This window comes from Danio rerio, chromosome 9 (genome assembly GCF_052040795.2).
Source record: "Danio rerio strain M-AB ecotype USA chromosome 9, GRCz13ab, whole genome shotgun sequence".
NCBI lineage: Eukaryota > Metazoa > Chordata > Actinopteri > Cypriniformes > Danionidae > Danio > Danio rerio.
The window spans coordinates 22,419,638-22,433,587 of NC_141029.1; the positions used below are offsets into that span (position 1 = coordinate 22,419,638).

At 37.7% G+C, this 13,950-nt stretch overlaps 1 protein-coding gene across 5 annotated transcripts; it reads left to right on the forward strand.

The window, feature by feature from the left end:
- Positions 1 to 497: 497 nt before the first annotated feature.
- Positions 498 to 12,300, forward strand: trim45 (tripartite motif containing 45). Of its 5 annotated transcripts, XR_015499334.1 has the most exons (8): positions 498 to 1,040; positions 3,643 to 4,219; positions 4,304 to 4,394; positions 7,103 to 7,232; positions 8,038 to 8,152; positions 8,264 to 8,390; positions 9,680 to 9,886; positions 11,609 to 12,300. XR_015499334.1 is itself a non-coding variant. In XM_087267688.1 (7 exons), exons 1-7 carry the CDS (start codon positions 592 to 594, stop codon positions 9,829 to 9,831), a joined length of 1,641 nt encoding a protein of 546 aa, XP_087123814.1. In that variant the 5' UTR covers positions 498 to 591; the 3' UTR covers positions 9,832 to 12,300. The 5 variants fall into 5 exon arrangements, 2 of the variants coding, with proteins under 2 accessions (XP_087123814.1, XP_087123813.1); XR_015499333.1 differs by having other exon boundaries at positions 3,643 to 4,394; XM_087267688.1 differs by having other exon boundaries at positions 9,680 to 12,300.
- Positions 12,301 to 13,950: the final 1,650 nt, after the last annotated feature.

Consider the following 13,950-nt stretch of genomic DNA (forward strand, 5'->3'; position numbering starts at 1 on the left):
CAAATCTTTTGGAATCCCTTTAATAGCTGTCTAACCATAATAACCCTGTCAACAGAAAAAAAAATCAAGCATTTAATATTACAAAAAAATTGTATCAGGGTTCATTGAATACATTAGAAAAAGTCTATGGTGTAAAGGGATTAATTAAATCTCAGCATGAAACAAAATAGCATAATCGTTGCACTTGGATGTCTTGATCTATTCAAATTTTCTTTTGTAAAGGGAATAATTTATTACCTTTCAATTCAGCATGAAATAAAGCATTAAAAACTAACTGCCTTCAAAAGGGTCAGGGGCAATCTTTAGCTTGTTTCGATCTGTATCCAGCAGATGGGGACACCCATACTTCCGAGTGCTTTTGATGTCTAGGGGTTCTCTTTTTTACACGACTGGTCTGATTTCAAGACACGCCTCCAAGCTTGTACGCGTAACATGATTGGACGGCGATACACATTCTCAAATAACATGAGAAAGTTTCTCAAAGTTTGGTGGGTGCTGCATTTTTTAGTAAACATCAACAAAAGTAGAATACTGCTGTCCTACTGAAGACGATTAGCCATTTTAAAGGTCATTGTTTAAATAGCCTAAGATATGTCACTTTGCAAAGAGAAGGGAGACATAGCCCAGAGTAAAAGTAATGGGGGCAGCTTGAAGAAGTCAAGAGCGGTCTGCGGGGTTTGTAATCGGATGTACCGAGAGCCTAAAATCCTTCCCTGCCTGCACACGTTCTGCGCGGACTGCGTTCGCCAGCTCGAGCCCTTCTCGGTGCGTCGCGTGAACGGGGACCGACGCTCGCCCGGTGAAGACAACTCTGGCTCTGGCTCCACAATCCTATGTCCCCAGTGTGATTCAGAGGTGGATCTGCCGCCGTCGGGTGTGGATGGGCTGACCACTGATCACCTTGCGCTGGACGAGGTTTTCACGGAGACACTGGTGGTGAACAACAGTGTATTGTGCGACTTGTGCAGCGACAGCGACGCGGGGAAGCGCTGTGAGGTGTGCTGTGTCAATCTCTGCGACTTCTGCAGTCAGGCCCACAGGTTAGTTTAATCACTGACTGATTTATTCACCCAAGAAATCCGACGTGGCTAACGTTATATTTCCGAAGCACAAATGTAAAAAGGACAGTTAATAATCTCATCAAAATAATGTCAACCTTCACTCACCCAATATGTGACTGATTCCAAACCTGAATCTAACAGTTTTTACTACAGTTGGCTCCCACTGCAAGTATAGCATCATTAAAGGGGACCTATTATACCCCTTTTTACATAAATAAATCTCTGATGACCCTGGAGTGTGTATGTGAAATTCCAGCTCAAAATAGCCCACAAGTAATGCTTTATAACTTTGTGAAATGGCCCTTTTTTTTACTTTGATTCAAATTGTGCTGTTTTGGTGACAGTCGCTTTATATTTAAATGAGATTGTGCACTTTTTCAAAACAGGGTGGGGCTACAAACGCCTATGTGTCATTATAGTGGCAGCTTAAAAACAAGACTAACATACTAGGCCAATGAAGCAGAGATTGTCATAATTGGGCGGGGCTTTCCCCCTCTGATTACATGTACAAAGAAAGAATGTCAGTCAAAGTGTTTCAGCAGTGTTAATCAAGTGTGCTTATAAAAAAATACCTTTTTACCATTAGAAAGTAGTTATTTTCACATACTGTTGCTCCACAACTTTGTTTAACCTCTTATAAAGGTGATTTTGCATAATAGGTCCCCTTAAATACATAAATCACACATAAACAGCCTTTAAATTTTCACTCTGAATTCATTTAACAAAATCAATGATTTCATTTTTTTTTAAGTAATGCTTTTGGAGGTTTGTAAAGTGTAATGACAGTTGTTTATGCTAATATAGTAATTGTACAATTTTTTAAAACAGTGTGTAAACTACTTTGGGAACATTTCTGAAGTGCACATCCAGTGTCAGTCTGAATATCCCATGATGCCATGGGGGAATCTGTTAGTCACATAACAATGAAAATGAGACTTATTCTAATAGGTCTTATTCAAAAGCATTACATACTTGTAGATTTGGAGACAGCTGTTGACTAGGATTTAAATAGGATCTCCTTGTACAATTTTGAGTTAAAGGTCAAGTTTTATGGTTGTTCAAAATCTTCAGATGTAACATTACACCCTGAATAGTCAGAAATGGCTCTCCTGAGCATGTGTCCTTTGTGAACACAGCCGTACGCACATAGCTTTGCTATAGAATTTATAAATAAAATTAATAATAGAGGTTGAGATTATGGATTAACAGATTATTTTCTTCAATAAACGATTAATAAAAGCTTATTAATAATAAGGAAGATAGATGTAGTCATATAAGTAGTTAACACTTCTTGAAGATGTCCATGTAGAATAACACATTAATATGTGCTTTATAAGTGCTAATAAATAGCTAATATGCTAACATATGCTAATATACGAAGATAAAAAATGTAACTGTAATGGTACAATTTTGTACTTTTTTTCTGTATTTACATGTATACTTAAGCTACTAATATGCACCTTGCCTAATCAATAGTTTAAAAATATCTAAATACTAAAATGATTTTTAAATCAAAGAGAGAGAGTGTGTGTTATTAGAAGGTATAAAATCTTCCCTTTTTTAAGGGAAACCAGCAAAGCAATATCAATCTTACAAGATCAGCACTGATTTTTTTTTTATATGAATACATATAATGAAGACAGTATAAACAAGAGATAAAAGAGTATTGGATTCAATATTTCCTTTGCATTGATTGATTTCTAGTGGCCCACCACAATATGAATATTGATCGCCAAATGCAGTAGGTTCCAGTCAGTTCCAGTCAGTTTTAACAGAAACATTCAGTTGCACAGAAATCTTGTAGACAATGCTACCATCATGATATTATTCATTAAATAGCTTTGATAACATACTGAAAAGCTACATTAATGTGGTAAAACTTATTATAAGTACATTCAATCATTTTCTTGTCAGTGTAGTCCCTTTATTAATCCGGGGTCGCCACAGCGGAAGGAACCACCAACTTATCCAGCACGTTTTTACGCAGCGGATGCCCTTCCAGCTACAACCCATCTCTGGGAAACATCCACACACTACGGACAATTTAGCCTACCCAGTTCACCTGTACTGCATGTCTTTGGACTGTGTGGGAAACCGGAGCACCCGGAGGAAACCCATGCGAACGCAGGGAGAACATGCAAACTCCACACAGAAACGTCAACTGAGCCGAGGTTCGTACCAGCAACCCAGCAACCTTCTTGCTGTGAGGCGACAGCACAACCTACTGCGCCCACTGCCTCACCCCTTATTATAACTTATCAGCGTTATTATTATTGTTATTATGGAGACACAACAAACACAGTAGTAGAAAAGATAAAGACTAATGTTTAATGAAGCCTGTGAACACAGTGAGACAAGTAACATCCGCTAATAAACATTATGGACTTTCTACATTAGTGATAACTTGATTGGTACTTGAAGTGCCACCACAAATAGAGTGCAAGTTTGGGGAAATCACTAAGATTCATATATCAGATTTAAATAAGATATCTTTAAAATATAAAACATTTAGAATAGCAAAAAGATGAGAAATTGATGTTTTCTTTCCAACATGATCAACCCTATAATATGTATCTTCCAGGAGACAGAAGAGGACCTCGTCTCACTCCATCCAGACCCTACAGGAGCTGAAATCTCAGGGTCGTCTTACAAGGCCCATCCTGTGCTCTCTACATCCTGGCCAGGAGCTGCGTCTCTTCTGTGAGCCATGCGACCTCACCGTGTGCCTGGAGTGTGCTGCCACTTTCCACCGCGAGCACCACTGCAGCTCTACTCACGAAGTCATCAGCCGATATGGAGATCGCATCAGGGATTTGCTCGTCAGGAGCTTAAAGCCTCGCCTGGCTCGTCTGGAGGAGTCTTTGAGACGGGTGGATACGTCCCAAGAAGCGATGCAGGCCCGGACTGATACACTGGCAGGTGAAATTCGAGCGTTCGCTCGGGCCTATGCTAGCGCAGTGGAGGCACATTGCTGTTCACTGCTGCGCTCGCTGGACGACTTGAGGACGCAGCGCAGGAATCAGCTTCAACTTCAGAAGGCTCAACTGCAGCAGGCCTTGTCTGATGTGCGCGGTGGGGTGGAATTCACAGAGCGCCTGCTCATGTGTGGCTCAGATGCCGAAATCCTCACTGCCAAAGGCGTCACTATGAGGAGACTGGTGAACCTTGTGGAGTCAGGGTTTGACCCACAGCCATCGACGGTTGCCAGTGACAATGCCAGCAGCATCTGTTTTCTTCCTCAGGAGAGGGCTGGAGAGGTGGAGGGGTTTCCTGTGGTAGGAGCCATACATGCCAAGACTGTGGACCCCAGCAAGTGCACTATTCAGGGAGAAGGTGAGAGATTTGTTCTGCCGTTAAAGGTTTAAGAAAGCATTACGTTTTTAAGATTTTAACAGATTTGTGTGTGTTGAGCAACAATTAAAGAGCCCCTATTAAGAGTTTTTGAAAACGAGCTTCCATGTAGTGTGTAACACGGCTTTAAGTGAAGTGAAATATGCAGCTAAGGTTTAAATCTGAAATTGCAGTGTTTAAAACTAATAATTCTTCTATAAAAGAGTTGACTCATAGTGGTTTGAATGTATCGCTGTGCAACGAGTCTTTAGCCTTGTCAGCGTAACATCGACACAGAACTCAAGCTCCGCTCATTTGTTGCACGCGCAAACCCGGGAAAATTGAAACCCGCGGCCCCAGCCACTAACACTGTAACAAGATAAAGAGGAAGACAAACACTGTAGCAAATTCCGGTTGAATTATGTCGCGAAGACGCTGTGCTCTGAAGTGTGAGGGAAAGTTAGTCTTATTTTCTCTGAGACTGTGAAGAGTCCGTGGTTGAAGTTAATTTTTGCAAAAACACCTCAGCATTATAGCCCAGCTTTGTGCTGTTCCTGTCATTTTCTGATGAGTGCTTCAGCAATCTACACGCTTACAATTGGGGATTCGTTGGCCGTTTGTTAAAGGAAGAATCAGAAAAGACTATTGGTGTATGAGACTTTGTCAGAGCTTGACAGGAATTTTACAGTACACAGTTCATGGATCAGTTTCACAAATGTAAGTAAGTGCGATTTAAAATGGTTGCCTTCTTGTTTTCTCTAGCTTGGAAATGATGTGTTTAACTGTGTTTTGTTTCTTGTAACTGCTTGTACCGTGTCTGGTTAACTCATTATAATCTCGTATCGCATCTAAAACCATGTTTAAAACGTTGCGTGTGCCGCTTTGTTTATGGATTTAAATGCGCTTGTGAGCTCGCAATCCTTTGCTGTTTGTCGTTGCTATAGCCACCGTCAGCTGTTCCTACACATTTGCGGCGGTCAATTTTCAAAACAGTTCAGCTTTTGCCACTGTGCGGATTAATACTGGGCCACCCGGTGGCGTAGTGGGATACATGTTCATCTCACAGCAAGAAGGTCGCTAGTTCGAGCCTGGGTCAGATGGCATTTCTGTGTGGAGTTTGCATGTTCTCCCCGTATGCGCATGTGTTTCCTCCGGGTGCTCCGGTTTTCCCTACAAGTACAAAGAAAAGTGGTAGAAGTGAATTGGGTATGCTAAAATTGACCGTAGTGTTATGAGCGTGTAATTGAGTGTGTGTTTTCCGGTAATGGTTTGTGAAAGACATCTGTTGCGTAAAACATATGCTGGATAAGTTGACCCAGCTGAGGCTCGAACCAGCGACCTTCATGCTGTGAGATCTTGCTGCGCCACCATGACGCCGGTCATATAGTAATCATTCTTTTAATGCAGTTAAAGTTAAGTTAATGCTTCCCAAACTCTGGAAATTATTTTTTCAGGAATTTACATTGTACTGTACAGTATGCTGCACAGGATAATGTCATGGTGTTGAAATTCTCAGTGAACTGCTTCATTTGAGGGAAATACTGTATATTCACATACTGTCATTTTCATTTTCTTTCTCCATACTTGGCCATTAGTCAGTTTTGAATCCAGAGCGTTACTCATGAAACTGTGTGCTACAAGTGTTTGACTTGTTGCCTTTCTCTGGAAATGTAAGCTGTTTGTTCATGAGTACACATTGGTTTGCTGCACATTTCCCAGAAAAAGTTTCAGATTGTATGACAGGATCTGAAGTCTGGAAATCAGACTATAGATCCGCTTTTGTTCGGCTACACGCACACACACACACACACACACACACACACACACACACACACACACACACACACACACACACACACACGTACACACACACACACACACACACACACACACACGTACACCATGACATACAATAACATACAAACACACACTAACCAAAGGCCTAGGGCATGACACTGGGGTAAACAGCAGACAACATTCCTGGCTACCATGACAACTCAACACTTTCATGTACTCCTGTTGCTTTTGGAGCGTCATTATAAAAGAACCACTTACTGTATCAGCTCTGTCCCAGCATGAAACACACAGGTGCACCTCAGGAGGAGAGTATGCGGTCTGTGCTCATCCCACTATTACAGAAAACAAGAAATTGCTCTTTGTTACCTCATGCGTAAAGCACTAATGTGAGGCACAGACTCTCCGCTGCAGCTTTTATGTTCTTTAGGACACCAGATAATTTCACAACAATAACGAAAAGAATAACAAAGTGGAGTTAATGGTGAAACTAGTTCTACATACCAGTATGTGTTTAATCTTATTAAAGTAAATAAAAAAGCACAATAACAAATATCGATTTACTATAAAAAAAAAGCAGCATCAGGACTTGGGTTTAGGTAAAGGTTAGGTTTCTGTGATGGTAAATAAAACTGGAAAGTATTGACACTGGAATGACACAATTTAGTTCTAAATGTAAGTTGAACACATGAACACCAAACATTTCAACAAAAAATGTAGTAATTTTATAAAAATCATCCGGTTGTATTACTTCTGCAATTTGGAAATGAATCAGTGCATTGATTATTTAGCTTTCAATGTTTTTAATCAAAATATCACAACTCTTGTTCTGGTTCTCCTTTTTTTTTCTTTCTAATGAAGAAGAATCTGGCTCTTCTGTCCACTCACATACTTGTCCTGGTGTGAATCACTCACAGGTGTGGAGCGAGGTTGTGAAGGTCAGCGGGGCGAGTTCACTCTGGTTTGCAGGGACACTTCTGGAGAGCAGATGGGCCGGGGTGGAGACCCTGTGATGGTCAGCATAGTCCACAGGGAGAAGAAGGGCTGGTGAGGATATGAAAAAATTAACACTAATACATTTAAATAATAATAATTAAATCTTTACTTGAAGCATACCAAAAGCCAATGCATTGTAATTCTGATTTTATTTTTTTAAATATGCTTTTTTTCTTTTGAGATTATACTTGATATAAGTAAACGTGTCTTTATTGTGCTTTTTGCATATTATCGTTCATGAAGGGTGTCCTCCAAAAGGAAATAAAAACTATTCGGAATTGCCTGAAACTAGTTATAGACTGGCGGATCAAAGGGTGGGGCAAGAAGGGCACTAGTCCCCATTTAATTTGGATTGACCACTGTAGTGCTCTTTCCTATAAGTCATTGCTGATTTATATCAAAGCTCGGACATAAAGATGCGCTTTAATTGATGTCAAACACCAGATGTTACCTGTTACTTCAGCTATTTTTCTTGTATGATAAGTGCTTTCATCCCAGTAGATCAACTGGCTTGTTTTAAAACTGGGATTAAAGTTGTTACAATATTGCTTGCTGTGGTTTGCTTTCATACAAATGTTTTAAAATCAACCAAAATTGATAGTCATATGCGAGTAGACTAAACATGTCATTCATTGAACAGAGTTTCAAGGTTTATTTTCCGGGATTCTGCTCATACCTGTTATATATGTGTTATTTTAAAAGACCATTTTGACCTGTTAGAACTATAGAGGCAATCAATAAATAACCAAGGAGAAAGAGCAGACCTTGCAGTCAAAATACTGAACATTATCAGCATCTGAGATGAGATTATATCATTATCCTGACGGTGAGCTTTCTCTTTTATGTCATATTCCAGCAGTGTAGAGGCGTCTGTGGTGGACAACAGCGACGGCTCCTACTGTGTGTCTTACAGCCCTGCTGAGGCTGGACTTTACTCAGTGTGGGTCTGTGTTAAAGCACAGCACGTCCAGGTACATGTGCAGATAATAAACAGTACAGCTATTTATTGATAATTATTTTAAAAGAATTATTAATGCCTTTAAAAAGCAGTTATGCTGGGACTGATAATCTCTGGTAACTAGGGCTCACCATTTGTGCTGAACGTGAAGAGGAAGTTGAGACGTCACAGTGGTATCTTCCACTGCTGCTCCTTTTGCTCCAGTGGGGGCAGTAAAGAGGCTCGCTGCGGCTGCACAGGGACCATGCCAGGTACTCTTTACATACAGCTACAATAAAAAAAATCAAGAGACTACTCGAATATTCTCAGCTTCTCTGGATTTATTACTGTGTGTTTAAGTAAAACATATATTTTTAGTTTTTGTCTGTACAGATGGTATTTTTTCCAAATTTAAAATAAAAAGGTTTATTTTCTTGTAGTTTTTTTTGTTGCATAAACTAAAATAATGTGCCCCATTTTTTTATGATTTCAGAGGAGTTTTGAATTTTCATATTTGGTAAAATAATACTGATTTTCAATCACAAAAAAATTAAAAAAAAATTTATTCTCACAATGCTCTAAATGACAATCGTTTTCTTTCAAATTTGAAAGAAATGTTATCGGACCTTCATAAAATGAAACAAATATAGACATAGTACTCAAAACAAGACCTGTTAAATCCAGAGACACTAAGAATTAACTAGTGTTTCTTCTAATATTTGTGGATTTCAAACGTTTTGGTCTTGTAAATTGGAAACATTTATTTAAAAAAATATATTTTCTTAAATGTTTAACGTCTGATCTGTCTGCCTCTAAGCTAAAAATTGTAGCTTTCTTGTTATTACAACAGAAAACATCAGACCTGTAGACAGCCTGGTGAAAGGGGTGGTTCTTTTTCTCAAAAGTGCATCTTTTTGCAATTGTACGCCTCATTTTCTATTGAATTCTGAAATTTAAACTGCATTTTAGTGACATTTTAAGCACAAATCTGAATTAGCTTGACGGATGGTCATCATAACCACACTTTTTGACTATTTTAGCTAAAATAATATTCAAATAAATTTTAATACGGTACACTTTTGGTGCTTCACACCTTTTTATTGGTCTTTTTTTGTTTTAAGAATAAGGTACAAGTTTTAGAATAAAGGTTACTTGTAAAATGTTTTCTCCATTTAAAAACAATACAGTAGTAAAAAAAACGATGTTGGACTCCACAACAAAGGATTCCGCTTGGTCTTAAAGCCTTTTTCAATGGATTATTTTCACCATGATGGCATAGCAGTCAAAATAGAACAAACAATTTCTGGCATTTGTCAGTGAGCAGTGGGTCTTTCAAACCAACCCAGGGGAAATGACACATCATATTCTGACTATTCATATTTTGGCATCATAAAAACTCACAGAGGCTCCCAAAAGTCCCATATCAAATCTTACTTGCATCTTATATGCACTTTGTTTTGTTGTTTTGAGTGTAATGAATCTGATTGATTATTATGTTCATAATGTCAACAGAGATGTGTGTCATTGGATGTAATACTTAGTGCTGTTTTTGTGTGTACAGGGGGGTTTAAGGGTTGTGGACACGGTCATAAAGGACACCCCGGTAAGCCGCACTGGTCGTGTTGTGGGAGTGTAATGGAGGCCTCTGAGTGTGTTCTCCATAACCTGGGATCTATGTCTCCACGTGGACACCTCCGCACTGTGGAGCTCTGACATTAAAAACAAATATACTCTCCGTCATATGAAACTTTAATTATAAACTCATCCTGCAGATCCTTGAGTCTCACAAACAGCCAACAGATAATTCAAATATCATGGCAGTTTTGAGAAATTGATATTGTGGCAATCATATTATCTTTAATCATAGTGTTATTCCAGACAATCATACACAGGATTTTGAATGATTACTGCTTTTTAAACTGTCTGTCATTTAAGAGTAAGCATTTCAGTTGTGTATGTATTTACTGTGTCCCTTAAAAAGATAAAATGCATCCATAAAGTATTCATACCGCTTCACTTTTTCCACATTTTTTTTTGTTGCAGACTTATTCCAAAATGGATTAATGTTATTTATTTCCTCAATCTTCTACACAAAATACCCCATAATGATAAATTGCAAATTTATTGAAAATAAAAAATCTGAAAAATCACATGTACATAAGTATTCACAGCCTTTACTCAGTACTCTGTTGATGCACCTTTGGCATCAATTATAGGCTCAAGTCTTTTTGAATAAGAGGCCACAAGCTTGGCACATCTGTCTTTGGGAATGTTTGCCCATTCCTATTTGCAGTACCTCTCAAGCTCTATCAGGTTGGATGGGAAGCGACGGTGTACAACCCGTTTCAGATCTCTCTTGAGTTGATCCATAGGATTTAGGCCTGGGCTCTGGCTAAGCCACTCAAGGACATTCACCAAGGTGTTGTGAATCCACTTCATAGATATTTTGGTGGTGTGCTTTGGGTCATTGTCCTGTTGGAAGATGAACCATTGCCCCAGTCTGAGGTAAAGAGCAGGTTTTCATTCAGGATGTGTCTGTACATTGCTGCATTCATCTTTCCCTCTATCCTGACTAGTCTTCCAGTTCCTGCTGCTGAAAAACATCCCCACAGCATGATGCTGCCACCACCATGCTACACTGTTGGGATGGCATTAGCCTGGTGATGAGCAGTGCCTGGTGTTCTCCAAATTTAACGTCTGGCATTCACTCCAAAGAATTCAATTTTAGTCTCATCAAACAAGTTTGTTTCTTATGGTCTGAGAGTCCTTCAGATGCCTTTTGGCAAATTCCAGGCAGGAAGTGGCTTCCGTCTGGCCACTCTACCATACAGGCCTAATTGGTAGATTGCTGCACAGATGGTTGCCCTTCTGTAAGGTTCTTCTCTCTCCACAGAAGAACGCTGGAGCTCAGACAGAGTGACTATCAGGTTATTGATCACCTCTCTGACTAAGGCTCTTCTCCCCTGATCGCTCAGCTTAGATGGCGGGCCAGCTCTAGGAAGAGTCCTGGTGGTTCCAAAAATCTTCCACTTATGGATAATGGAGGCCACTGTGCTCATTGAAATTTTTAGAGAAGCAGAAAATTTTCTGTAACCTTCCCCAGCCTTGCGCTGAGACAATCTTTTGAAAATTCCTTTGTCTTTGTGCTTGATTTGTGCTATGACATACACTGTCAACCCTGGGACCTTGTATAGACAGGTGTATGCCCTTTCAGATCATGTCCAATCAACTGAATTTACCACAGGTAAACTCCAATTAAGCTGCTAAAACATCTCCAGAATGATCAGTGGAAACAGAATGTACCTGAGCTCATATTAGAGCTTTACAGCAAAGGCTGTAAATACTCACTGTATGTACATGTGATTTTACAGCTTTTTTATTTTTAATAAATTTGCAACAATTTTAAAATTTTTTATTTCACATTGTCATTATGGGGTATTGTGTGTAGGATTTTGAGGAAATAGTTTAATTTAATCTATTTTGGAATAAGGCTGCAACAAAAAAAAATGTGGAAAAGGTGAAGCGCTATGAATACATTCCGGATGCACTGTAGTCCACCCAAAAATGAAAATTCTCTCATCGTTTATTCACCCTTTACTTTTTCCAACCCTCTTGAACAAAAGAAGATATTTTAGCAATATTGAGCCATTGACTTTCATATTTATTTGTTTTTATACTATGGATATCAATGGCTACAGGTTTTCAACCTTCTTCAAAATATCTTAATTTGTGTTCAACATAAAAATGAAACTCATAAAGGTTTAGAAGAACGTGAGGGGGAGTCTGCCAGTCGGATTAACAATTGAAATAAAGTATATGAAAATGCATTGTTTACTGTGCATAATGTCAACCCTAGATACAGTTGACATTTAACTATGTTTCTTTCTTTTCACATTCTGAAGTTCAGTATTTTTAATATCCGGTACTTCACAAGTTGTTTATTTCGTGTTATTGTCTGTGTCAATGATTTATGTTCTATATTTTATCATAATCACAACATTTCCTTTAAAAAGCTTTTAAAATTCATTTGAATTATAATGTTGTATCTCATATACAGTATGTATTAATTTGATGTATTCCAAAGACTGCTTATGCTAGTGTACAGAATATGCTCAACAAATTTAATCTGTCTTTGTATTTGCTGTAACTTTACCTCAGATTAAACAACTCTTACCTCTTAAATATTTGAATCTGTGCAGTCATTGTTTAGTTCTCCTCAGAGAACTGCCATTTAACATGTATTTCTCTTGTGTTGTCACTTTCTGAACAGGATTTTAGTTCGTTGTTTGTGACGCTAGATGGCAGCAGTGCTTTGTTAGAAATGTATTTCGTTTCGTGTGTAACGTGGATCGTCAACGTGTTTCTCTTTAACTTCATGGAGACCTGGAGAGACGCTTTAGAAGCAAGAAACACTGTATAATCTGTCTATATAATGTAATCTTATCTGAAGTAAATTTATTGTTTGAATGACAATATGTCATTCTTAAAAGAGAACATATACTGAATAAAAACACTGCGAGAAGACGTGTGGATATTTAATAACACAATATTTCGTTTTAATGAACACTTTTGTGGGCATTTTAAACTACCGTGAATAATAATACATTTTTAAAAGTACTATGTAAGAATATTGCTGTATGCTCAATTGTGTTCATAAAGGCTTTGACTATTTATTTTCAAGCTAATTCTTCAACTGGGTTATGAAAACTCCTTATAAAGCATTTAGGCCTTTAAGTAATATTAATTGTTAATGTTATTTTATTATTATTTTTAAATCAAACATTAAGATACAGTTGATGTCAGAATTTTTAGCCCCCTTTGAATTTTTTATTTTTTAATTAATCTTTCTCAAATTATGTTTAACAGAGCAATACAATTTCACAGTATACGATTATATTTTTTGTCATCTCTTTTATTTTGGCTAGAAAAAAAAAAAGTTTTTAATTAAAAAAAAAAAACATTTTAAGGTCAAAATTATTGGCCCCTTAAGCTATATATTTTTTTCTATAGTCTACAGAACAAACCATCATTATACAATAACTTAGCTAATTACTTTAACCAATAGTTAACCTAGTTAAGCCTTTAAATGTCACTTTAAGCTGTATAGAAATGTCTTGAAAAATATCTAGTAAAATATTTTTTACTGTCATCATGGCAAAGATAAAATATATCAGTTATTAGAAATGAGTTATTAAAACTATTATGTTTAGAAATGTGTTGAAGAAATCTGCTTTCTGTTAAACAGAAATAGGGGGGAAATAAACAGGAGCTAATAATTCAGGGGGGCTAATAGTTCTGACTTGAACTGTAACATCAAATGTAGCTATTTTGTTTCACAGTTAGTTAATACATTAATGCTTAATAATGAAAACTAATAAAGTGTCACCTATTGTAGGCTACTTCATAATATTTTTGCTATTTAAAAATGTGTTAACTCTAAACATTCATATACACTAAAGGATGTATTATGTATTATTCTGACTTCATATTTAATATATTATTTGTAAAAACAAACAAAAAAAAACATGCAGAAAACAAGAATGCTTTATATATGTTACACAATATTAATTCCCCCTTGCAGAAAGGATGCTGTGATTGATTCAAGGAAAGAAATCAGACAATGACCTCTAATATTTTTTCCAGTATGCCGTGCACATACAGAGCAGTGGATTAAAGTAGCAGTCAGTCTGATTGAGAAGGACACCGTACACGCTTTGAACCCTCAGTTCCTCTTTGAAATCTCTCAGTTCACACAACCTTCAAGGACACCAGCGCTTCTGTAAGCCTGCAAACCATTTCATCACAACTGACTCTTACTTTTTTTATTTATTT

Excerpts from the sequence above, each read along its gene's own strand:
- trim45 (XM_087267687.1), top strand. The coding sequence starts at position 592 with ATGTCACTTTGCAAAGAGAAGGGAGACATAGCCCAGAGTAAAAGTAAT. Across the intron at positions 4,395-7,102 it reads GTGCACTATTCAGGGAGAAG|GTGTGGAGCGAGGTTGTGAA; the intron begins GTGAGAGATTTG and ends AATCACTCACAG. Across the intron at positions 8,391-9,679 it reads CTGCACAGGGACCATGCCAG|GGGGGTTTAAGGGTTGTGGA; the intron begins GTACTCTTTACA and ends TTGTGTGTACAG.